Below are 26,988 nucleotides of genomic sequence, written 5' to 3'. Positions count from 1 at the left end.
GCGGCTTACGGGGTGCAATATGATGATGTGACGTATGTATACACTGTGAAACGGTTACCGCAATTAAGCTCGTGAATGTATCTGTTACTTCACAGACTTAAAATTTGCGTGTGGTAAGAACACTTAAAATCACCTACCTTAGCCCTTAGTCAAGTAATACTGACTATAGTCAATATGTCGTACAGAATCACTCCAGAACTTACTTATCCTGCATAAATCTTTGTACCTTTTGAACATCCTCCCATCCTTCCCCTTCAACCCCTGGCAGCCACCGCCTTCCACATACAAGGGAGATCACATGATAGCCGTCTTATCTGTGTGCGGCTTACTTCGCTTAGCATAATGTTCTTCAGGTTTTTCCCGGTTGTTAAGAAAGGCTAGATTTTTGTTGTCTTCTTTAAGGCTGAATAATCTGTGTGCATACCACATTTACTTATCCAGTCATCTGCAGACGGTTGTCTTCAAATCTTGGCAACTGCAAATAATCCTGCAGTGAATGTGAGGGTGCAGACATGTCTTCAGCCAACAACCAGCAAGGTGGAGCCAGCCTTTCCTTAGAGAATGAATTCTACCAAAATCTCAGTGAGTTTGGAAGTGGATGCTTCCCTCGTGAAGCCTCCAGCTTAGAGCACAGCCCAGCTGACACTGTGAACTCCCAACTTGTGAGACCCTGAGTAGATGACCCAGCAGCCAGCCTAGGCCCAAACTTCTGACCCACTGAACTTGTGCTGTTTTGAGCCACTGAGTTTGTGATGATTTACAGCAACAGAGAACTAATATATTCTGTATTAGCTATAGATTCTCTATGTTCTCTTAAACAGGTTACCAACAATAACCTCTCTCATTTTTACTGCTGCTCTGAGGATGAAGTGAATTAATCCACATGTAATCCTCTGGCAGTGCCCAGCCACCTGGCAAACTCTAGGCTGGATTATTATGATCCCGCGCTCTCTCTCCCTGCCTTTTTCCCCTCCTCACACTTCCGTAGTTCTGTACCTTCACTGTTCCATTTCGTCTTCTCTTGCTGAATTTCATTTCTTTGCCCAGTAGAGTCTTAGCTGTCCCACACCTCCTTTATCTATGGTCATTTATCTGACAACTGCAACTATTCAAAATATAATCCAGATGCTCCCAAAACTAAAATCAATTCTATGTAGCAAATGCACTGAAGTTCTATTTTTGACTTGTTGGTGAGACCGAGCACTTCCTTGTTTCCTAAGTTAAAACATACTAGGGGTGGAAAACTAGTAGGAGACACACTTATAGCAAGAAGAATGTGAGGAAGACCCCATGAGAGGGAAGGGGCCAGAACACAAAGGCACAGAAGAGCTTGCCAAGCAAGGGAAAATGGGGCAGGCTGTGTTTCAGGGATTCATGGGGGTGTCACTCAGCAGACACAGCGTCAGGGTGGCTCAGACACTCCTCGTCAGTGTATGTTCATACTTGAAGTGTATATTGGGAATACATAGTATTTTTAAAGCCTTATATTTATTGAATAAAAGATACCTCATTCAACTGCAACAAAGACAATTTAAAAATAGGCAAAGTACCTAAAAGTTCTACAAAAAAGATACATAAATGGCCAATAAGTGCACGACAAAATGCTCAACATCAATCATGAGGGAAATGCAAATCAAAATCATGACACCCTATCACCTGATAACCATTAAGATGGCTACTATTTAAAAAAAAAAAAAAAAAAAGTTTTGGTGACAAGATGAAGAAATGGGAACACTGTGCCCTGAAGGTTGCTCAAAAAAATAATACCATACAATCCAGCAATCTCACTTGTAGGCTACTGTCCCAGGGAACTGAGAGCAGGGTCTCCCAGAGGTATCTGTCCAGCCCTGCATCATTCACAGTCAAGAGGTGGGAGAGATCCAAGTGTGGAATGTACATGAAGTGGATGTATTATTCAACCTTTTGAAGGAAGGAAATTCTGACAGCTGCTATGACATGAATGAACTTCGAGAAAAGATATTGGAGTTAATGAAGCCAGTAACGAAAAGATAAATACTGTTTGATCTTGCTGATGTGAGGTACCTAGTAGAGTCCACAGTCAAAGGAAGGAGAAGGGTTTCCAGCGTCTGGGCAGGAGGGAGAAATGGAGAGCTAGAGTTTAATGGGGTAGAGAATTTCCATTTTGCAAGACGAAGTTCTGGAGATCAGTTGTACAATAATGCGGAATTGTACACTTAAAAATGGTTAGGATGGTTGCCTTTGAGTTTGTGTGTTTTACCACAATTTTTCCAAACCAATAAAGATGAACAGATGAAATATTTGTGGTGGGCTGCAGCTGGACAGGGCAAGGAATCAGTAGGCAGTGATGGAGGGTTTCAGCTCCTGTGAGACCAGAAGTATGTTTAGGGCAGTTGCACATACTTAACAAACCCATCCTCAAATGATCCCACCTCCCATGTCTCATCCGTGAAAATCCCCTAGGACATGAGAGGTCAAGTCGCTAGTCAGCACTGAGACTGCAGCAAGGGTAAGCATTCACAGGGAAACTTGACCTAGGGTTTTAACCACAGCTCGTCAAGCACTTCATTTTGCTAAAACTCTAGGGCTTTATCACGCTAAGAAACAAGGAAGCTTTAAAAGTAGTTACTCTGTCATCACCAAGGTTTGACATTTTTTTGAACAGATTTTATATCATTTGTCAGAGCGCACATGTGAGCAAGCACAAGCAGGGGGAGCGGCAGAGGGAGGAGGAGACTCCCTGCTGAGCAGGAAGCCGGACTTGGGGCTCCATCCCAGGATTCTGGGATTACAACCTGAGTTGAAGGCAGCTGCTTAAGGACTGAGCCACCCAGGCGCCCCGGTGTTTTTTTCAAAAGCTGTGTAGTTTGCGGTCTTTTTTTGTTTTTTAAAGATTCCATGCATTTGTCAGAGAGAGAGAAAGCATAAGCAGGGAGAGTGGAAAGCAGAGGGCAGGGTCCCCATGGAGCAAGGAGCCCAATGCGGTACTCGATCCCAGGACCCCGAGATCACGACCTGAGCTGCAGGCAGACGCTTAACCTTAGACTAAGCCACCCACATATTCCCTGTAGTTTGAGGTCTTAAATATACATCTTTAATCCACTTAATTTTGGTATATTGTGTAAAGATCTGCTGTGGTCTGAGTGTGCACCCCCCCCACACACACACACAATATCTTGAAAATGCCCTTTTTGATGGTATGAGTGGGTAGAGCCTTTGGGAAGTGCCCAAATCTGGAGGGCAGAGCCCTCATAAATAGAATTAGTGCTCTTAGAGACTCCAGAGAGATCTCTTGTGCCCTTTCACCATGTGAGGATATAGCAAGAAGGCACTGGCTCTAAACTAGGAAGAGGGCCACTGTCAGAAACAACCATGCTGGCCCTAGAACCTTGAGCTTCCCAGCCTCCAAAACTGTGAGAAAGAAATTTCCGTTGTTTGTAAGCTATCCAGTCTGGCATTTTCGTTATAGTAGCCCAAACAGACTATAAGATCCAGCCTTATTCTTTTGCATGTTTATACTCAATTTTCCACAAGTCTTTGTCTTGGTTAAATTATTCCTAAGTATTTTATTTGTCTTGATACTATTATAAACAGAATTGTTTTGTTAATTTCCTTTTGGATGGTTAGTATTAGCATATAGAAACATAACTGATTTTTGTGTGTTGATTTTGTTTGCAGCTTTGCGGAGTTTACCTCACATTTTTTCTTCTTTTGTTTTGTGGAATCTTTAGGACTTTCTACGTAACAGACCATGCTGTTTGTGATAGGAGCTTATATTACCTCTTTCTTTCTGGTATGGATGCCTTCATTTCCTTTGCTTGCCGTTAAAGCTGTGGCTAGCAGTTCCAGTATTTTGTTGAATAGAAAGGTAAAAGTAGGCAATGAAGTCTTGCTCCTGATCTTGGAGAAAGAGCTTTCAGTCTTTCACCACCGAGTATGTTAGCTGTGGACTTTCCGTTTACAGCCTTCATTTTGTTCAATGTTTTCTATTAATAGTTTGTTGAATGTTTTCATTGTGAAACTGTTGAATTTTGTCAGATGCTTTTTTCTGTACTTTGATGATCCTACTAGTTTTCCTCCATCATTCTGTAAATGTGGTATATTACACTGGTTTTCTTACATTGACACATTCTTGCATTCTAGGAATCCTTCTCCCCTGGCCATCCTGCATAATCCTTTACAGTGCTATTGAATTCTAGTTGGTATTTTTTGAGAATTTTGTGCATTGCTTTCCTCTTGCTGCCTTTAAGGTCCTCTTTCTTTGACTTTCGATAAGTTCATTATATAGTTTACCCTTGAACAATGTGGGGCTTAGGGGTGCTGGCCACAACCCCCACCCCATGTAGTCATATATAAGTCACATATAACTTCTGACTCCCTCAAAACTTAACTCCTAATGGCCTATTGTTGACCAGAAGCCTTACCAACAACATAGCCAACTAAAACACATTTTGTATTATATATATTCTATACTGTATTCTTACAATAAAGTAAGCTAGAGAAAAGAAAATGCTATTAAATCACCAGGAAGAGAAAATATGTATTTGTCCATGTTCATTTAGCTCACTGAGCATACTTAAGACCCTTGTGGTAAATTCGTCAAGTCAGAGGTCTCCATTTTTTAAAGATTGATTTCTAGAGATTATTTTGTTCCTTTGAATGAGCCATGTTTTGTTATTTCTATGGCTTGTGACCTTTGGTTAAGATTTTGGTATTTGAAAAAGCAGGCACCTCTCCCACTCTTCAGAGACCAGGTTCAAGCAGTGGAAGACTTTGACTCATCAAGCCCAACCTAAAAAAGGCTCATGGTCCTCTTAGATCTCTGCTGAGGATACATCTTGCCTGGGACCACATGTGGGCCTGTTTCAGTTCCTCACATACCAACTGCTTTTACATGGTCTCATTTCCATTAAAACTCTCATTCCTGCCCATTCTCAGGAGACTTGAATTTTTCTCTTCCTCTGCCTGTGATTTCTTGTCCACAGCCATCCATGGGTCTTCAGACCACCTGGAGTTCTAACCTGCTAACGCACCCGTGCCTATAGTCAGCAGCCTCCAGCCTGCCTTTACTCGATGCCATCATTTCCAGCAACATTCTGAGTCAGGCAAGAAAACCAGTCCCCAGGCAAGTCAAAGTTACAAGCAAGTTTCATTCTTCGAGTCCCAAGGGAGGAACAGGATTGGGTTGTTTCCTCACCACTGAGGTGTACTGCACCAGCATAAGGGTGGGACAGGGACGCCTCAAAATTTCTGACCATTTTGGGTGTGGCCTTTTCTGTTCAGTGTTCACTTGGTTGCTGCAGCTTAACTGATCGCTAGCATTCTCACAAAGCTATTTTGGTCCTCTAGTATTTGGTGTGTTGTGGGGGGAACAACAGCCTGGAGCTTCCTACTCTGCCATCCCACTAAAGATACCTTTCTACTATCTGCTTAAAATGTAACGTTATTTTGTTTTATATTATTTAGAAACTGGTAGTATTAAAAAAATGAAACCCAAACAGGATAGACTGGAAGTACTTAAAAAATAAGTCTCCATGTCCACTTCTAATATTCCGTTCCTACTTTTACAGGTCTTTACATTTTGAATTCTTCTGCAGGTCACCTCCTTAATTGTAAATAACTTGGCATAGTTTAATTTCTTCACTCATCAACTTTGAATGCTACAAATGACTTTATGCAACAAAAAAGGAGACTTGCAATAGACTTCCTTTTCCCTCATTCCAGTTATGGTTTTATTTTTACACGTAAGTTTCTCTGTTGTTTTTAAGTAAGGTCTGCACCCCACATGGGGCTCAAACTCATGACCCCAAGATCAAGAGTCGCATGCTTTAGCGATGGAGCCAGCCAGGCACCCCTCTTTCGTTATTTTTATTTTTTTTTAATTTTTTAAAAATATTTTTATTTATTTATTTGACAGAGAGAGATCACAAGTAGGCAGAGAGGCAGGCAGAGAGAGAGAGGAGGAAGCAGGCTCCCTGCTGAGCAGAGAGCCCAATGCGGGACTCGATCCCAGGACCCTGAGATCATGACCTGAGCCGAAGGCAGTGGCTTAACCCACTGAGCCACCCAGGCGCCCCTCGTTAGTTTTAGAATTAAATTCTTTCCTAGTTGTGAGGTACAACTGACATAAAACACTGTTGTTTATAGCCATAAAAGGGGTAAATACTTGCCGCACTCCCAGTACATACATGAGAGATTAGCACTCTGCACTCTGTCTTTCCCCGCCACCATCTTCTGAATGTGGTTTCCAGTTTTCTAAACTGTACTTTATGTTCTGTGAAAGTAGTTGTCTTTCATGGTTTGATTTTAAAAGATCTGCATCCTGTGGTGATGTACCTGTGTGCCCTGAAAGGCAATTATTTGTCACTAAACCTATATCTCTCAAATGAGTTTTCTTAAATTTCACTCAGAACTTAATTTGCATGGCTGATGCTATTCTTGGAGCCTGACTTTCATGTGTCATTCACTCAAAATCCTGTCTTACCTTCAGACAAGTTTTTGGTTTATACTAGAATACCAAGAATTGTCGTTTTTGCTTCCTGACAGTACATTTTTTCTCACCATATTACTGACATCGTCTCCGTTTCATACGATGGTCTTGGCACGGTGATGTTTTAAAATGCAACTCTTTTCCAGTATCCCCGGCTGTTTGTCCAGACCATGTCTCAATTTCTGACCTGACAGAATTTGTTTGGCTTCATGTCCATCTGTGGGCACCCCAACACTAGAATGAAAGCTCCTAGAGGGTAAAGGAATTTGGTTTGCTCACTGTTGTACTGTCGGGGACCACCTGTGGCCAAGGAAGTATAAGATGGCACCTGGCCAGCTGCCAAAACAAACCTCCACGTAAACAAGTTGATATCGGGGACGGCCCATGTAGGGGAGGAAAAGCGGACATTGGATAGACTAATTAGGGGAAGCTTAGCACCAGGTCTGTGACTGGATGTCTTGAGAATTTCTGTCTTCTGATAGGGTGCCCTATAAGCAAGTGTGGTATGATAATAAAGAGGAAGCAACGTTAACAAGATACCAGGCTACGTGTCATTCTTGCGGGTCGAGAACGATAATTGGTGCCGAAACCTGGGACACATTAAGAAAAATAGAAAAACCTTGCAAGGGAGAAGTCCGCAGGTAAGCGGGGTAAAACCACGACAAAGGTGGTGGGAAGCTTGTACAAGTCTGCAATAAGAAGCGGGGCAGCCTTAGAGCCGGGATTTAGCGGCGAGTATAGGCGGAACAACCATTAGGTTGGGATTCTAATTATGGGATCAGGACTGTCAAAGTCGAGGTTAGAGGGTTCCCTAAAGGACCTTCTAAAGGCCAATGGCACGCCGTTAAAAACGAAAACTGCTAGGACATTCTTGAATACAGTTGAGGCAGTGGCGCCTTGGTTTCTGGACGAGGGCTTGCTAAATATCCCCCAAAGGGACCAGTTAGGTGAGGATTTTAGGAAGAGGGATAAAAACAAATCATTGCCGCCGGGAACGTTAGTTATATGGACTCTAGTCAGAGGGTGCCTGGGAGGATATAAGCCGAAATGTGACTCAGCTATTCAGGAGGGCGCTGAGGCACTCGAGGAAGTGAAAGAAGAACGCTCATCTCGAGCTGCGGAAAGGCGTAGTTCTAGCGAAGGGGAAGAAGAAATGTCGGGGGAGGAGCTAGAGTGGAAGTTCAAATTAAAACTAGGCCCTCCCTGTTCAGCAGTGACCCCTAATGCTCCGCCTCCCTACAATCCCCTGGTGGGGGAGATAACATGTAAATGTCATCCCTCTGCTAAGGAGGATTGGAAGACCGCATGGAGGGGGGCCAATAGCAGCTCAATTTTCCCAGTTCTAGAGGACCAAAATCATCAACGGTATCACCAGCCCTTGGACTTTAAATTAGTTAAACAATTAAAGGAAGCAGTCATGCAGTATGGCCCTCAGGCAGCATTTACTATTTCTCTAGTGGAGTCCATAGCAGGCATGAATTTAATCCCCAAAGATTGGGGGAATTTAGCAAGGGCAACCCTCTCTGGAGGGCAATATTTGGTCTGGAAGACAGCATGGCAAGAGCATTCCCAGGATGTTGCACGGCGTAATGCCGCGGCAGGCAATCCACAATGGAATCTGGATATGCTTATGGGCATGGGGCCATACACTGGTAAACATGACCAACTGCAATACAACCCTGCCGTATACATGCAGATTGCGGCTGCCGCTACCAAAGCATGGAAGACCCTCCAGGGCAGTGGGGACTTGCAGGGTCAACTATTTAAGGTGATACAAGGACCAAATGAAGCATATGCTGATTTTGTTGCAAGATTGATGCAAACAGCTGGGAGAATATTTGGGGATGTTGACACAGCCATGCCTCTAATTAAACAACTAGCCTATGAGCAAGCCAATAAATGGTGTAAAGAGGCCATTAGGCCGTGGAAGGCTAAAGATTTAAGCACATACATCAAGGTATGCAGGGATATTAATGACAGTGTTATTCAAGGACAAGTACTTGCTTCAGCCATTACTCAAGGCCTTCAGGGCATTCAGCTACCCCAACATAAGGGCGCTAAAGGAAATTCTGGGGGATGCTACAAATGTGGAGCTCAGGGGCACTTTAAGCGAGAATGTCCTGACAGCAAGGGTCCCCCAACAACAAAGCAACCTGGCATATGTCCTAGGTGTAGCAAGGGTACACACTGGGCGAATGAATGTCACTCAGTAAAAGATATTCAAGGTAATCCACTACCCCCAAGGAATTCAAAAAACGGGAAATGGGGCCCATCACCCCAGGGCCCTCAAATGTATGGGGTGCTTCAACAGGTAGCCCGCACGCATTACCTGCCGACAAACCAAGATGGGCTACAAAAGGAAGCGCCGGATTGGACATCCGCGCCACCACCAGACTCGTACTAACCCCTGAGATGGGAACCCAGGTGGTGGAATCGGATTTTAAGGGCCCGCTGCCTGTGAACACTCTAGGCCTATTATTAGGGCGAAGCTCCACAGCCCTTGCCAGATTAATAGTACACCCCGGAGTAATTGATGCTGATTATACAGGAATAGTCAAAATATTAGTGTCTTCCCCTCGTGGCATTACAGTTATCAGTCCAGGTGATAAAATAGCACAAATTATAGTGTTACCAAGCTGTCATAAACTATTCCCCAACATAGAAAAATCCCGTGGACAGAGGGGTTTTGGCTCCACTGGCCCGCCCCTCGCATGTCTAACACTTGGAATGGAGGCTAGACCTCTTTATTCTTTGTGGATCAGAAATAAAAAAATTTATGGGCCTTCTGGATACCGGGGCTGATCGTAGTATCATTAATGAAGTTGATTGGCCAAAAGATTGGCCCCTACAAAGGGGTGATCAAACCCTTAGAGGCCTAGGGGTTGCCCAAAGTCCTATGTGTAGTGCTGCTACATTACCATGGAAGGATGATGAAGGTCATCGCGGCCTGGTTCAGCCATATGTACTTAAGATCCCTATATCTCTCTGGGGAAGAGACATTCTTATTCAAATGGACCTAAAATTGACTACTGAAGCCTTTTACAGTGAGAAAGCTTGAAACCTCATGACTAAAGCTGGATATTCAGGTGTTGGAGGATTAGGGAGGAAAAATCAGGGTATTGCAAATTCAGTACCCCTAAGTAATCATACCTCTGGGATTGGTGGACCGGGGTTGGGTTTTTCATAGGGGCCACTGAGCCTTTGAAAATTCAATGGCACAATGACAAGCCTGTGTGGGTTTCTCAGTGGCCCCTGCCCAAAGAAAAATACGAAGCAGCCCACACATTAGTGTATGAACAACTTGCTGCAGGACATATAAAGCCTTCCACTTCACCATGGAATACTCCTATCTTTATCATTAAGAAAAAATCAGGTAAATGGCGGTTATTGCATGATTTGAGAGCAATCAATGCCCAAATGGTTATCATGGGACCAGTCCAATTAGGGTTACCCTTGGTATCTGCCCTCCCCTCGAGATGGCCTTCAATTGTTGTAGATATCAAAGATTGCTTTTTTTCTATACCATTACACTCCAGTGATACCCCCGATTTGCATTTACCATACCCACTATTAATCATTCTGGTCCCGATCAGCGATTTGAATGGACAGTTCTTCCTCAGGGTATGGCTAACAGCCCCACAATGTGTCAACTTTATGTTGATCAGGCTTTGCAAAAGGTCAAGGAGCTCTATCCTTCCGTTTTGGTATACCACTATATGGATGATATACTACTTTGCCATAAACAGGAAGAACAGCTTGAAAAGGCCCTTGTCTCCCTTTTCGAATGTTTCAAACAGTTTGACTTGAATATAGCCCCAGAAAAAATTCAAAAAACAGTTCTCAAGGAATACTTGGGCACCAAGCTTGACAGCACAAAGGTCAAGCCCTTGAAAATCACTTTGCGAACTGACTCATTAAAGACATTAAATGATTTTCAAAAACTCCTGGGAGATATTAACTGAATCAGGCCATACCTAAAACTCACTAATCAGGAACTACAGCCCCTGTTCGAGACATTGAAAGGAGACTCTGACTTGAACTCCCCCCGTATTTTATCTGAACAAGCTCAAGAAGCTGTTAAATTGATTCAAAATAGACTTGAGACTGCCCAAGTTGATAGAATTAATTACTCTGAAACCCTATATTATTGTGTTCTTGCAGTAGAGCACACGCCCACTGCTGTTTTTTGGCAGGAAGGTCCCATCTCCTGGGTCAATTTAGCTTACTCTCCAGGAAAGGTTCTGCCATGGTATCCCAATGCCATAGCTAAAATTATATTGAAAGGACTAAAACTTAGCATCACTGCATTTGGCAAACAACCTGACGTCATCCTAACTCCCTATACACAAGAGCAGTTAACTTGCTTAGCAGCATGTCACGATGATTGGGCCATTACTAGGACTATCTCAACTGCAAAATTTGGCAATCATTATCCAGCAAACCCATGGCTGCAATTTAGTCTTACTCACCCATTAATTTATCCGAGGGCTACACGTCAATCACCTTTGGATAATGCAAAACTCGTTTTTACTGATAGTTCTAAAAATGGGGTGGGCGCTGTGGTTACCCAAGATAACACTGGACCTTTTTATTTCAAAGCTCCTCCCCTCAAATTACAGAGCTATTTGCAGTCATTAAAGCCTTTCAGTTGTTTCATGATACACCTTTTAACTTGTTATCAGACAGCAAATATGTTGTCCAAGCTGTCTCCATCCTGGAAAACGTAGGTCACATCAGCACCAAATCCACCATTACAGAAACTTTAAAGAATCTCCAACACTTTATATAGGACAGAAAGGTACCCTTTTACATAGGGCCTATCAGGGCACATATGGCTCTCCCCGGCCCCTTGACGGAAGGCAATCGCACTGCAGACATGTTAACCAAAAAGCAATTTATCTTCACTTTAATGGAAAATATTCAACAAGCAAAACAATTTCACAAGCTATTTCATGTTAATGCTCTTACTCTCAGACTTAAATTCAACATAATTAAAGCTCAAGCTAGGGACATTGTAGTCTCTTGCAAAAACTGTGTTACCCTCTTGCCATCCCCCTCCTTAGGAGTTAACCCACGAGGCCTGTTACCCAACCATATATGGCAAATGGATGTTACTCACATCCCTGAATTTGGCAAACTAAAATATGTGCATGTTTCCGTGGACACATGTTCTGGTGTCATATTCACCCCTATCCATGCTGGGGAAAAATCCAAAGATGTTATTTCCCACTGCCTTCAAGCCTTTGCCGCTTGGGGTAAACCTCGACAAATAAAAACAGACAATGGACCTGCATACACCTCACAAGTATTCCACGGTTTCCTTCCTCAACTAAACATTACCCTAAATCATGGTATTCCCTACAATCCTCAAGGACAGGCCATCGTGGAACGTGCCCACTTAACCATCAAACAAACTCTTTTAAAACAAAAAGGGGGAATAGGGGACACGTTCCGGTCCCCTAAAGACAAACTAAATACAATTCTATTTATTTTAATTTTTTTGACGCTCGATAAAAATGGTCAAGCAGCAGCTGAAAGACATTCAGCCCGTATGGATTCTTCCCCCAAGCCCTTAGTTCTTTGGAAGGATATCCTTACGGGACAATGGAAAGGCCCGGATCCTGTATTAATCTGGGGCAGAGGCTCCGTTTGTGTTTTCCCACAGGACAAAGAAGTGCCGATTTGGATTCTGGAGAGATTGGTCCGGAAGGCCCCTGAGAACGAGGATGAGGACAGAGGAAGCCGTGATCCTCCTACTGTCGTGGGGGACTCTGATATTCCTAATTCCCCCGACGGCGACACGTGAATTATGGGCTATTCTGAAAGCTTGGCCCTATCCTTTACCTTTAACTAATTCTTCCTTTATCTTCTCCCCGTTCTTCACTACTGAGCGTTGGTTGTATTGTTCCTTTTTCTGCGCTCTGTGTTATCCCTGTAAAATTCTCTAACCTTAGTCAGATTAGCAATTCCTCCCGACTGCTCTCCCGATATTTACAAGGCACCTGGTCTGAAGACTTTCAAAATTTTACACGGAGCCTTCTTGCTGAGACCACTAATGTTAATAGTACTCGTGTACCGCCTGCATCATTTCCAGACATACTAAATGCACTCGGCAATGTTTTTAACTTTACTAAACAATGGGCTAGAACGATTGGTCTGCTTGTCCTTCTCCTCATTGGCATGCTACTTCTTACTAAGAAAATATGTCAGTGGAGATGACAACATCGTGAGCAAAAGCGAGCCCTAGTACAAGCTCTGCTGACGACTGAAGCTGGAACATCCCCCCAAATATGGTTAAGCATGCTGGGTCGGTAGTCAAGGACGGGTAAGATCAGCAGAGAGACATACCAACCTAAGACAGGACAGAGATCTTTGCTACCTCATGTCTAATGACGGGTAAGGATGTCTTCTACTGTTGACAACCTAAGACAGGCACGATCCCTGCTATAAAACAAAAAAGGGGGAGATGTCGGGAACCGCCTGTGGCCAAGGAAGTCCCCGCCATTATAAGATGGCGCCTGGCCAGGTGCCAAAACAAACCTCCACGTAAACAAGCTGATATCCACGATGGCCCATGTAGGGGAGGAAAAGCGGACATTGGATAGACTAATTAGGGGAAGCTTAGCACCAGGTCTGTGATTGGATGTCTTGAGAATTTCTGTTTTCTGATAGGGTGCCCTACTGCATATAAGCAAGTGTGGTATGATAATAAAGAGGAAGCAACGTTAACAAGATACCAGGCTATGTGTCGTTCTTGCGGGTCGAGAACGATATTGTACCCCCAGCACATAAATAGCGTGTTGGGCACATAATGTGCAAAAAAAGATTGGTGAATGCACAAATCTTGCAGCTCATAAATGGCATCTATTTAATTATGCTTCTTAGGACCAGTTTTCCTAAAATCTTCCTGATGTTTGTTCTTATTTGGATAGATTGCTCTTTAGGTCAGCCTCAGATGTCGAAGTCCTGAGATACCTTTAAATCATAGTACTTAGTGTGTTCTGCTGGTTCTTGCAGAGCATACTTTTCCAGCTGTATTTTCAGAAAGGGTGTGTGACATAGTTTCTGATGGCTTGCTTGCCTGTTCATCTTTATTTTACCATCTCACCTCCTTGAGATTTTTGGTCTAGATAGAATATACTCGTTCAAAATAATTTTCTCTCATCAGTATGTGTAAAGTACTCCTTTATATTCTAGAGCTCACTGTTGCTCCTCAGAAATCTGATAATCCTCACAAGAAATAACCAGAGAAATAATTTCCCAGAGCTGGATACATATCTTCCAAACAAAAGGTTTATTGAACAAACTGTGAAGTGAGAAAGTATAAATGATAAAGTTTTTTTAAATTTTTAACACACAAAGCAGGCAAAGAGCATTTCTTTTTGATATTCCCCCTCCTTCAGAGCATTTTCCTTGCTCAGCAGAGGCTGAATCACTGGAATCTTCCATTTGCTTTAAGTTCTCATCCCTCAGATGACCTTAGAGGCTGGTTTTTTTTTCCTGAAATGTCTACCTGTCATGTTAGTGTCCTAGGGGACGATCAGAATGGTGGACAGGAGGAGAAAGGACAGTCATTTCTGTTTCTCAGTGGCAGTCGTACCTGACTGAGAGGCTCCTGGCCTGCAGCCTCATCTCCACGGTGCACACGCTCCACGCTGGAGGTGGCCACAGCTCACGAAGGGCAGTTGCAGTCACTCACCTCCTATAGCTGCATGCTGTGGTTCTGAATGCCCCCCCCCCAATAGTTCATGGTGAAATCCTAACCCCTGAGGTGACGTGTGTCATTAGTGCGTCACTTGTGAAGAGACGCCGTATGAAATTCCTAGCCCCTTCAGCACACGAAGATCTGAGGTGTCTGCATCCTGGAGGAGCCCCCCTCACAGGATCACACTGGCTCCCTGATCATGGACTTCCAGCTTCCAGAACTGTAAGGAGTCAACTCCTCTTGTTTATAAGCTGTCTGGTCTAGGGTATTTTGTTGGAAGAGCCCCCACAAAGCCACTATCCAAGCAGCAAAAATTAGATATAAGCAAAACCTGCAGAAATTTATGAAAATGTTAATGTGACAAAATAGACATTATTGAAAACTTGAGAACTGGAATTTGGACTCTGGGTGCTTGTGCTCAAAGCAGCAATGACGATTCTTAAACTCGCGTCTGCATGGTTCTGAACAGTGAAACAGTGATGTTTCCAGACACCCAGAAACCTCAACTAAAATGTCTGTGGACAGTGCCTGAGTGTGCTGCTGCACAGAATCGAGATCTAATGTAAAGAATCAGCTCAAATATTGGAAAGGCCCAAATGTTATAAAGGAGGCATGTGTTGAGGCAGCTGAAATTAATAAATGAAGAAAAAGGTGATCAGGTGAAGTTCTGAGGAATTTTAAATAATCTTTCTTGCTGATCCTTGAACAGACCAAAACCAAAAACGAAAACCCTTGCTTGGGAGTCCTTTCTGGGCCCCCAGAGCAAGCTATCATGCATTCACTGATCTAAAGCTTCCACACAACTGAGTTGTAAAGGATCCAGTGGAGTGTAGGTTAGAGTTGGCCAGTGTCTTTGCTCTGTAGCTGTCGCCTTGCTGTCAGACTCCCAATATCAGGAGCACACCCTTTCCCCACTGCTTGTGAGGCTCCGGATCAAACATCTGGCTCTCCTTATTCTGATACTAACTTCCTTCCTTTGGGCATCAAAGGGCAGACAGAAATTGTTAAGATGATGAGAGGCTGAGGGTTGGGGGTTACACGCAGCCCAGAGGCTGTAGCTACTTGGTGGAAAGCATCAAAAACATCAAAAAAATGAAAAGTGAATGTGCTAAAAATATAAGTTCTGAGCAACATGGTTTAAGTTTTATTAGCCCGTGAGGAATGGAGACAATAAACCTAAGGTAACCTTTCCTTTGCTTTCTTTACAGTGTACTCAAAGCACATTTCAAGCAGAGGGTAAATAATTTCCTGTCAGTTTTGAAGATTTTTGCATTTCCACAAGTTTTAGCAAATTCCCGGCTATGTCTCTAAAGCACAAAAAGTAGGATAGATCTATAAAAACAGTTTAGCTTATGAACCCTTGTGCATTTTATTCATGTCCTTTGAAACTGTGCTCAAAATAGAATCCTCATAAACCACTATCAGTTTCTTCAGATACTTTAATCAGGATGCCTTATTCCTACTATTTTATCAGTTGTGGAAAGAACTTCACCTTAACCCAATTACCTCAGTCTTCGGCCATGAAATGACAAATGTTATGATAATTTTTTGAAATATTAATATTTTTCCCATTGATTTTTCTACTTCAGAACCAACCTTACTTGGCCCATCTCCTAATACAGCCAAACCTACGGCCCAACGCACAAGGCTCCACACAGTGAGGAGTTTCTAACTGGATGTACTTGGTGAGTATATCCATATTCTTTGTCCTAAGCCAGGGATTCTCAGCTGTGGCACTATGACATTTGGGGCTAGGTAAGTCTTTGTTTGGGGAGGGAAGGGTGCTGTTCTCTGCACCACAGATGGTTAGCAACCCCACCTGCCTCAAGCTGGGACAACCCAAACTGCCTCTAGACACTGGAAGTTTTTCCCGAGGAGCAAACTGTCAGCTACCTCCAAACTTGCTGTCATGTTGGAAATGGTCCATACCTGCCCAATATGGTAGCTACCAGCTTTTAAAAAGGGATGGTTTTGCAGGACATTAATCTTAACTGAAACTATAAGAATGCCAAAAATACCCTCTGAGTGAATTCTAGTTGGCCTGAACTAAGAAAGGAAAAACCAAACCAGGATGGAAAGAAAACATTTATTGAATCAAAATCAATAATTTCTTTTAATATCTACAAGCCAACACTGAATGAACACAATGTACAAAAAAAGTATGCTTATATTATAAAAATATGTCAATTTTATCTTCTGGGTGCTGAGCAGAAGTCATTTTAAAACAAAATCAAGGCAAACTTACTTGCTCTCTATAATGAAACTGCTATAATTTAATAACAAAAGTGAAAGCTAATATATACTCACAAAATATCTTTAAAGGCGATAATGCTGCATTGGAAATGCTGAACCCAGTCACCATAGTGAACATTTCTTATTGGCACCAACTTCTGCCTACATCATGGGAAAGCACCTCTTGTAGCAAATGCAGATCACTGACAGAATCCATGGCATTGGTTAAACCTTCATTCAGTTTCCTGTGCACTGAATGTTAGCATGTATTTCAGCAAAGTACTAACAGTCAATCCTATTGCTTTAGATTCAATTTTAAAATGAGACACATGGCCCAAGATTTACAATCCCACTGATGATGTGGGGAACTTGCCACCCTTCACTATCTTCAAGCCTCCCTAAAAAATCTGTGTTTAAGATTACTGTGTTAAAATTTTTTGTCATTTCTTCTTGAATTTATTGGCACCTTCCCTCAGCATATGGTCTTGCACACGGGGTGGCTACTGCAGGTCAGTTACACACTCAAGAGCATACACTTGGGGTCACCACAGAGATATGCTCCAGAACTCAGTGAAGTACTTGGTCCACACAGAAGATCTTGATTAGAAAAAAGAGAAGTAAAACAAACAACAACAACAACAACAAAAAAAGCGGGGACGGGGGGAACAAATCAGGAGTTCAAGACCTAGGAGCAGGGCTCCCTGTACTAGGAATCCTGGAGTTATAGGACATATATAAAAGTTCTACTAATTTTTAAAGTCAAAATAGACTAAAGAGCATCACTATGGACAAGGCCCAGAAAATCCAAGGTCTTCTAAGACCATGGACAAAGCACTATCCATGGCAGGACACAGACTCTGGCTGAGAAGAACGACATGGGTCCTCAGCAAATGCCAGAATGCAGTATACACACCGTAAATTAAACTGCAAATGGCCTTGTTTTATTAGTAAGCATAAATGTTTCCTTGACAGATTCTCTCTGGGACTGACACCTATGAAGCCTCCAACTGTTGAAATACAAGCACTGAGGAATCTAGCGCCTCACTGCACTGGTCAGTTCTATTCAGAAGCACCGCTTTCCTGGTTTGCCTTATATAAGCTATTTATCCAGTTACCTGGTTCATAAGAACCTGGGACTAAGATGCAAAGAAAATAATTACTTACCTAATTTCTTAGCTGTCTACATTTTCACCTAAGTCCCATTTGCTGCATAAAATATTAATCCTACTAAATGTAGTTAGTCAGGACTACACTGGACATAGGATTTAAACAACAAGAATACATACACCATACCCTCACAGAGAAGGGGAAGTACTTACAGAAATACCTGTAATACACATCATTTATGAAGAATAAAGATTCTGGAGCCTGAGCAATGGTTTCTCACCAATCTCCTAACAAATCACCATATAGATTTCTTCACTGGCAACAATTCGGCCAAGTCACTCTATTGCTCTGGGTTAACTTCCACTGCCCCAAAACAGGTTTGAATATGGAAAGGCCACTGACACTGCAGTTAGTAGTACCGGCCAGAAGTTAATAGTGGAAACATATAGATCATCATATTAAAATAAGTCAAAACAGAGTGAGTACACATGAGCCTGGATGAGGGCCTCACCACAGCACTCTGACACACAACCACACTCGTTCGCAAATCACAGGTCCTCACTCTCAGAATAAATACACCGAACATTTACAACTGAATGAACACCTTATGAATGCCAGGTTTTAATTATAGAGTAAGCTACAGGTTACCTTTGTGTGTGTGAAACTGATATGACTTGGTGCCACAGCTAACCTCTCTCTAACAGCAGCAGTTACCCTCAGCCCACAGCAGCAAAGAAACACTCATTTCTGGGCTCCCAGACAAAGCAACTTCATAAAGCATGCGGTATCTATTCTGCTCAAGTTTCAAATGAATAAAAATGATCATTGTGCTTATGGATGTCATACCTTCCAAAATATACAGAAACAGTGACTAACAACAGCAGGTCCTACCTTACCAACAAACTCATAAGGCAGAGGGCTGGAGATGGAAATAGAAACGTTTAAAATGGGGGGGGGATGCAAAATAGTGCTAGCATTCACAAAAAAAGATCATGCTAAGATCAGATCCATAATTGATAAAAATGAAGCCACGATCCAAAGTCCGTGAGTCCAAAGGCATGCATGCCAGCCGAAGGAAATGCAAGGTTCATCTGACAACAGCTTCTTCAGAGCAGAACAAGAACGTCTCACTGGAGAAATCACAACAGGGTGAATAAGATGCCATCACACTTCTTTTTTGTATTTGAAAAGGAATCACAACAACAAATTAAAGAGGAGTGAAAAGAGAAAACACAAATTCACAATGACCTATAAAACCAAAAGAAAAATCCAAATTATTTTTACACTTTAATGTTTAATTTGTAAAGTTTATCATCAAAGATTTCTCAACCATGCAGTCTAAAACATCAAGGTACTTCACTACACAGGACATTCCCCAAAGTATCAATACTCAAAATAGTAATTTCATTCATGTTTAAAGGATACTATCTGTCAAAGGCTCCTCCCCACCTGGCTGTTGGGTCATGAGGGAAAGAACAAGTGAAAACTACTACTCAAAGTGCCTACAACCAGCCCGTGAAACCCTTAGCAGGGTGAAATATTTTGGCCTTTTCCAGCATATGACGCAGATACTCACAGGAGACAGGACTTGGGGCTATCCAGCCTTCGTATCCACAAGTTGCATCTGCACACTGGCAGACATCCCACCCCCGTAGCCCCCCTTCGACTGCATCTGGTTCTGAATGGAGCTAACCTAAAATAAGACAAAAACAGAACCAAATCAAGAACTAGGGACAATGCAACTGATCCTGGTCTCAACGTTTTAGCTAAGCAGTTTTGAGAAGGATCCTTTCTACAGAAAAAAATCTGTTTTTATAGACTTAAATTTCTGATTGCCCTTAGGGAAATGGTGAGGCTTCTAAAAACACATTTCAGGCTTCAACTCCCTCTCCCCACTTAGCAGTGATAAAATAACTGTGTTGTGATTCACAATGTACTTGGTAACATTTCAAAAACAGAAGTATACAGAGCAACTCCAGTTCTTAATTTAGACACCTCGTTCACATAGGTGATCATCTCAATTACTGAGAATCGAATAAAAATAAATACAAAGGAAATTAGACCAAAGATAAATTTTCAAAGGTCCCATGTGGTAAAACTTACATAACCGATACAGCCTTAAAGAATCCAAATTTATTCATCTATACTCATTGTAACCTGGGTTAAGTATCTCTAAAGATCTGTGAAATAGTTAACATGATAATTTCTCCTCCCCACCAAACTGATGGACTGTAGGATACTGAACTGCTGGGTTCTTCTTTTACTTGGTGGAAGCAAAGGCAAATGAACTTAGGCAAGCTGAGAAGTGCCCTTAGTGGACCAAAATTACTCCAATCTTACTTAGTTCATACCAACTCGCAACAAATGGTAAGTACAGAAGAGAATCAGGCTAGATTACCAGAAAAAGGAGCAGTGAGAAGGTGCTGGAGCTACTGACTGAACAGTGCTGAGGCCGAGCAGGGGTGATCTGCTCGAAGGGTCCCTCACCTGTCCATGGTTCCCTTGGGGGACAGCAGAAGGGAACAACATCCATTAATTAATCTACTTATCAAATACTTACTGTGCACATGATAGAAAATATGCTGTGTGAGGTATTTTCAACGTCGATCCTGAGTCCATATATTTAAGCAAAGGAAGTAAGATCTGCCTCCTTTCTGAGCAAGGCAGGTTTAAATTTATTCTAGTAGAAAAGCAAAATATAAAATGTATACCTTCTTTAGATCCAGAAGGGTTTCACTGAGAAAAATCTTGGGTGGAACATCTTACTCTAATTATGGCCTTATCTATATTCACATTACTCAAATGACCACTTCAGTTAGAAGTATTAAAAAAAAACCAAAAAAACATAAAAAACCCTGAAATCTATAGGCCTATTTATTTTCAGTAACCTTGCTCAGTCTGAGAAGGCTACCAGCATAAGCTATCTGTTCGAAGTCATTTCCTGTTCCTTTCAGGTAACCAATTTTGTGGCATGAACATGTTTCTATACAGGTACCAAAAATTCCCCCACCTAACATGTTACCTTTTCTAGGCATTTCTGGGCTATTTAGAAAAAGTAACATTTTTGTGTTTTTCCATAGTGCATTCATAATGTCATGCTGCTTCTAGGCAAGAAAAAACCTGGTTTTTCTCCAAAAGTCAGTTGTTCAATTTCAAACAATACAATTTGGATTTTCTAATGGATTATTTTTGACTGTGTATATATTGTATTTTAACACAATAACACTCTCTTATTAAAGGAGTCATGGGATCTATTTCTAGTATGAAAGGTAGTCTTGGGAAGAAGAGTGTGTTTAGAGGAAAAGAGACACTCCCCCAAGTGATCTGCCCCTTCAGGAATCCAGTGCCAGGGCTTTCCATTTGCACCGAGCCAAGTACCTCATCCATGCTGCCCAGTTCTTAGTTTGCCTTAAGTTAGTCTATCCTATTTCTGCAGATAAACCACATTTATGGTTTTGTCTCACTCTGTGCAATAATAGTATTGCACAGAAGAAAAGACTTCTCTCACCAAATCAGGTTCATATCAGTGACATCTCTCCACTGATGTCACCTGCAGGAACTCGGGGATTCCATAACATTGACCCTAACACACCGCTCAAGCAGTAGCCCGGAACCGCGTGTGCGCATCATCACACAGACAGAAAACCTCTTGGAGACACAGTGGGTTCTAACAAGCTCAGACACACTTCATTAAAACATCTAGTCCGTAAGCAGAGCAGGCTGCCTGGACTCCGCAGGTAGACTAACAGCAGAGGGCTGTCTGGAACCAGCTCTCAGCCGAAGCCGCAGACCCGGATGCCCTACAGGAAGGAGACTGTCCTTAAGCTCTAGCTACGCTGCTGGCAACGAGGGTCCCCCACATCCATGACAGGCTCCTAGTGCAGACAAAACGTCAAAGAGGAATTTTTAAAGAAATCCTGAAATGTGTATAAACAGTATTTAAAAAGTTAAATACCATGAACTAAAAATATCATTCTGGAGTTTTTTAAAAACGTGAGATGGGGAAGAACATTTGTTAAAAAAATAAAATTCATGTATAATAAATTTGAAGCCATTCGCTCGACTTGTATGGGTAATAATAACCCTATTAACAAAAGCTATAGGTTCTCATTTCATCTTTGCATTTCATGCTGATCCAGGAAACAAAGCTACTGAATTGTATTGTGACAGTAACCTGACACCTCTTACATTTCCACAAAAGCAGTTGAACAAAACAAAGTACTTTTCCTACAGATTTAAAACAAACAAGATATTTCCTTTCAGGAAGCTACACATGTTATCCCTTTGCTCACCTAGTAACTGATGTGACAAACTTCTTTGCTGTATCCAGGATATATGATCTACCTGTTTTAAAAGTCTCTGAGCTCTTATTAAGTCTTTTGTTAATTCTGTCCAGTAAATAAGTATACAATGGATAATTCTATATTTATACAAGCCTTAATGACTTTCTGGTTCTAAACACTTTAGAGGTCATTTAGACATATCAGTTTACTTTACAACTGCGGGTAAGATACTTTGTAGCTTATTACTTTAAGACAAAAAGGACACCCTGACTTGGCAGCGCTTCTCTTACAGAGCACTGTTTTGTTGGCTGAACATTAAGGAGTACACATGTTCAAGTGAGTAAATCTAAAGTATGTTTTGAAATTCACTGAAATCTCTATAAAAGATAGCAAATATATACAAGTATTTACATTAATTATGAATAAATCACAAACATTCTAATATCAAGAAAAGGCTAGTCTTTTATAAGATAAATGCAATAAATATGTTTGCAAAAGGCAACTTAATTGAAGAAAGAAGAAATTAAATATTACTAAAAGGAGGGCATTCACATTCCTTTGCAAGGAGTCAGGAGAGCCAAAAGGCTATAACTATCATTGTAAACTCAACTCCTTTTAAGTATTTTTTCAGGAGAAAGGTAGAAATAAAGGCATAGGTTAGCAAGTTAGAGGAGAGATTAATTTCCCACTGCTTATTTTCTTCTTTGCTCATATTACGTACTTATATTCAATATCTACAAATTCAGTGAGTGCTGTATAATCTTAAAGAATGTATGTAGCTGTCATACAGGTGACCTAAGTCTGTGCCCCAACACCCATCTGCATCTTCCACCAATACACTTACTGAATTCATTCCACTGAATAGGTCTCCCGATCCTACATGAGCCGTGTGCACAAAATTTGTTGGCTCTCCAATCATACTTCGGTCAATCCGCCGGCGCCTTTTCTAAAATACAGGAAAGAATGTGTTGAGAAATGCTTTTATTAGCAACATGCTTATTCTGTTGGATCTATTTACTGCGGATGAATGATTTTAATGTCCACAGTACAATTTCCCCAGGACATCAGGATCCCAACATCTTGGGACTATCAGGATTACCTCAAGAGATATATGCGCACGCACACACACAAAATGACTGGTAAAGCAAAACAACAGGTTATCATTTAGAACTTAAAATACATTATTTTGCCTAGCTTTGGCCACTGACTTATTTGTATAATAACTACTTGGGTTTTATTGTTTCAAAAGAGGTAACTGTAAAATTATCACCAGTGACCCTTATGCTTAGCAAAGAATACAGTGTGATTTGAAGAGAACATTGATTTTAACATCACTTTCTAGCTTTCATTAATAAACTGACATTATTTTGATTATTTTTACTTAGATTATACCCCCACAACCATTCCACACTAGAATGAATCAGCTGCTTTGTTTGGAGGAGATGAACAGTCTGTTCACTCTCCTCTGGTCTGAGATGGCTGGGAATGAAACCCTATCCAAACTCAGTCTACTCGGCTGGGGCTTAATGACCCCTCCTAATTTCTGCCAACCACCTCTTACAGGGTACAGAATGCTGCTGTCACAGTAACTTCTGCTACTATCTGTAATCCTTGCCCCACCAATATGCCCATTCTCATTACAGGAAGTTCCTTATCCTACTGTTTCACTGATCATGAGATCTTTCCAGAGACAAAGGTTATCTTAAATCTGTCCCATGTTTTCCATGACCCCTTAGATACTGTGATCTGAGAGGGGACTGCACAGATGGCTCAGTGTCCCAACACCAATGCTGCTACTTCCCTTTGAACAATATACTCCAGAAATTACACTGAGTCTACCCCAACTGAAATGCTGGTAAATCCTAAACACTTACCAAGACAGACCCAAGTAACACCACCTCAGGATTAAAATACAATCTTCTACAAAGCTACAAAAATGGGGAGCTCATATATTAATTTCAGAAGCCAACACACATTGTTTGGCCACCTTCTAGCTTTACAGATGCCATTTAGAATCCCTTAAGAAGCCCAAGTTTTTCCTCAGAAATACTTACGTTCATGGAGAGAGTGGGCTCTCTCCAAGTTCGCTAGTTTCTCCATCCGGTGCTTCCCATGGCAGGTGGTGTCCCTGTCTATCTGAACACAGGCATTCCTACATATTGGAAAAGTTTTTTTCTATTATGTTTTTATAACATTCCTTGTGTTCATTTGTGCAATTTGTTTCACTCTTAGGTGAACAATAGATTATGTGTGAGAATGTGTGTGTGTGTGTTTGTATAATCTTCCAATTTTCTGTTATTTTTATCTAATGTTTTTATTTCTCTTTATAGTTTTGCTGTACTGAAAACTAACTTTAGTTGATCTTCTTCAGAAATCCACAAATTTTTCTTGCAGACCACGACGTAGAGAGGCCATTCCATGTATTGGAGCTGCAACTGCACTGTGGTCCTTCCAGCATGAAAGCCACTACACACAGTGCACAAACAAAGCAAGGATAGCTCCATTTTAGTGAACATTCACTCACTCATGGGAACGAGGAGCAGATCCCAGCTCTAGAAAAAAAATTTTTTTAAGCAGGAGCTACATCAGACTATTTTTCAATTACAGTTATTTTTTCAGAAGCTCTGCTATGAAATTACATCACTGCAGTACTTTTTCATCTGAGAATTTGTATTAAGGGTTTCCATTTTCCCTCTCAAAATGCTTGACTGTATAAATTATAGTCTGTAACAGTAGGAGCAAAATATTCTCATTTACTTCAAGCCCCCTTTTCAAGGGTTGACAAATTCAGTCTTTTGAGGCCCTCCTCCCTCGGATTCTAGAAAAATTTCAGGTTAAGAAGGTGTCAGAAAACCAAGAGAGGATCCAGAACTTTTGTCTATGTTCTTCAATTGTTCTATTTGTCAGCACAAGGCATGGATTTCTTGCTATCTCTATCTTACTCACTGCTACTTCAGGTGCCCTAAATGTATCTCAGACTCCATGCCCCTCAGCACAGACCTGACACCCACAGCATCCTTTGTCTAGGAACACCCATACCAGCAGTGTGCTGGTTCCCCCGGACTCTCAGTTTATCTGTTTCTACCCAGTCCATTCAGTGTACTTCCCCTTCACACTATTCTAAGATAACACTATTCTAAGATATGGCTCATAAATGAGCCATAAGAAGCAAAGCTACCTTCTCTTTTTTAGGAGTAAGGTAAGGAAAGAAGATGCTAATAGCTTTGTGCCTATTTTCTTCTTGGCTATACTGTTACCATCCACTGAATCTGCTTTGTTAAAAAGTTGTATATCCAGGCACATAAATGTATCTTCACCATCAAAAATATAAGAATTGTCTCAATTCCTGGGCCAGACAAATTGTTGGGGTTTCTTGCCCAGTAAAGCCCTTGACTGACAGAAGGACTTCTAGCTTCTTGGCACTCTCCACACAGGAGGAAAGGGTGGATGGCTCCAGTTGAAGAAAAAGGACAGCAGTCAAGTTCCAGGGGCTAATGGCATCTATGGGCTTGCAGACTTTTCCTCCTAAGGCCTTGTGCAACTCACTCACAGGTCAGACAGCTCCACACGGCTCAGCCGGAGGGCCCTCTCATGCAGGTTAAGGGATGGGAACATTTCAGAGAGTAAGATCTACTTTAAGGACACTGGGAGTCTTGACCATCCCTTGACCTATGAACACAGAGGAGAAACTTCTCGGGTTCTAACTTCATAATTTCCTCTGGAATGGTGTGTTCAGGGCTTAGCAAAAGGCTACGCTTAGCTCACATCTCCACACTAAATGATTTATTCTAACAACTGAACTACTAAAGGAAGATGGTGGGAGAGAAATCATCACCGGGCACTTAGGCCACCACCCAACTCCCCAAAAATGTCTCCTCAAAGTAATGAATGGATCAGGTGGTTAATCAAAATCAAAGACTATAACAAACATTCTGAATACTAAGGAAGGACGTTCAACAGAGACTACTCTCATACTAAAAATGAAAGGACAGGTAATTAATTTGTAAATCTGAAAACAGTGAATACATTTTAACTTCAACTTCACTGAGTTAAGAGGTTTTCCCCTTTGATTTTAGAAGATTTCTTTGGGCTATTAATCTGACATCAATTTAAAGTACAGAGGTTAAAGGTTTTGTTGTTGTTTTTAAGATTTATTGGGGGGGGGGCAGTGAGAGAAAACGAACAGGGGAGGGGCAGAGGGAGAGGGAAAAGCAGAAGTCAGATGCTTAACAGACTGAGCCACCCACATGCTCCAGGACAAGTTGGTTTTTAAAGTCCAGTCTACAATATACAGCTGGCAGGAAGGCTGGAGGAGCCAAAGAAGTCATTACAGTAATGTTGGTGGAAAGAGATTATTTGGATTCAATTACAGCAGCTGAGGTGGAAAGAACTAGGTAGATTTAAGAGGCACTCAGTGGGTAAAATCAATAGCATTTGGTTGTTGACTGGATTTGAGAAGTAAGGAGCAGCGTAAGTTAAGAAAGATGCACAGATTTCCCATCTGAGAAGAATGTACACAATTCACAGGGGCAGGTAACACTGGAGGAGGGCCAGGCTTTAGTAAGATGATGAAAGTGCTTAAGATGCACGGACTTTGAGTTATGTCTGAGACATCCAAGTAAAGTTATCAAGAGGGCAAGCTGGATAAGTGGATATAGGATTCTGACAAAAGAAATCAAGTCTCACCAGCACAATAAAGAAGGAAAGGGCACCCCACCATCAAGTGGAGAAAAATTCGTGATCAAAGGAGGCTTTAAAAAAAAAAAAAAAAAAAAAAAAGCCTGAAAGGGAGGAGGAAAATCTGGTGTGTGTTCTCTTCAAGGTGTCATGGAGGGTTCAGGCAAACACAACTAAAAGCAGGTGAGAGGTCAGATAAAGACTGAAAAGAATGCCTATGGAGGGGTAAGAGTGAAGGACTTCTGAAGAGCCGTACGAGTGTGCAAGAGGCAGGAAATGGAACATCGAACACAACTGAACACAGTCTGGCCATCTATCTGGATAAGGACAAGAAAGAATGGGCTGAGCTGAAAAGAGGACTTAATCTTTCCTTTTAAGATAAGAAAGACTTGGGGCGCCTGGGTGGCTCAGTGGGTTAAAGCCGCTGCCTTCGGCTCAGGTCATGATCCCAGAGTCCTGGGATCGAGTCCCGCATCGGGCTCTCTGCTCAGCGGGGAGCCTGCTTCCTCCTCTCT

The 26,988-nt window shown here is 41.8% G+C and overlaps 1 protein-coding gene across 10 annotated transcripts in view; it reads right to left on the bottom strand.

The window, feature by feature from the left end:
• Positions 1–16,246: 16,246 nt before the first annotated feature.
• The window catches only part of CDC42SE2 (CDC42 small effector 2), a 115,215-nt gene continuing 104,473 nt past the window's right edge, over positions 16,247–26,988 (bottom strand). For 8 of the 10 annotated variants that reach the window (XM_059417497.1, XM_059417496.1, XM_059417503.1 and 5 more), the window contains 3 exons: positions 22,641–22,742; positions 19,090–19,206; positions 16,247–18,761 (listed from right to left, as the gene is read on the bottom strand). In XM_059417497.1, coding sequence (XP_059273480.1) covers positions 19,108–19,206; positions 22,641–22,742 — 201 coding nt within the window. In that variant the 3' untranslated portion in view covers positions 16,247–18,761; positions 19,090–19,107. The remainder of the gene's footprint in view (positions 18,762–19,089; positions 19,207–22,640; positions 22,743–26,988) is intronic. The other 2 variants (XM_059417504.1, XM_059417500.1) reach the window with 2 other exon arrangements.

Source organism: Mustela nigripes, chromosome 12 (genome assembly GCF_022355385.1).
Source record: "Mustela nigripes isolate SB6536 chromosome 12, MUSNIG.SB6536, whole genome shotgun sequence".
Lineage (NCBI taxonomy): Eukaryota > Metazoa > Chordata > Mammalia > Carnivora > Mustelidae > Mustela > Mustela nigripes.
This window is presented reverse-complemented; position numbering and strand designations above follow the sequence as displayed.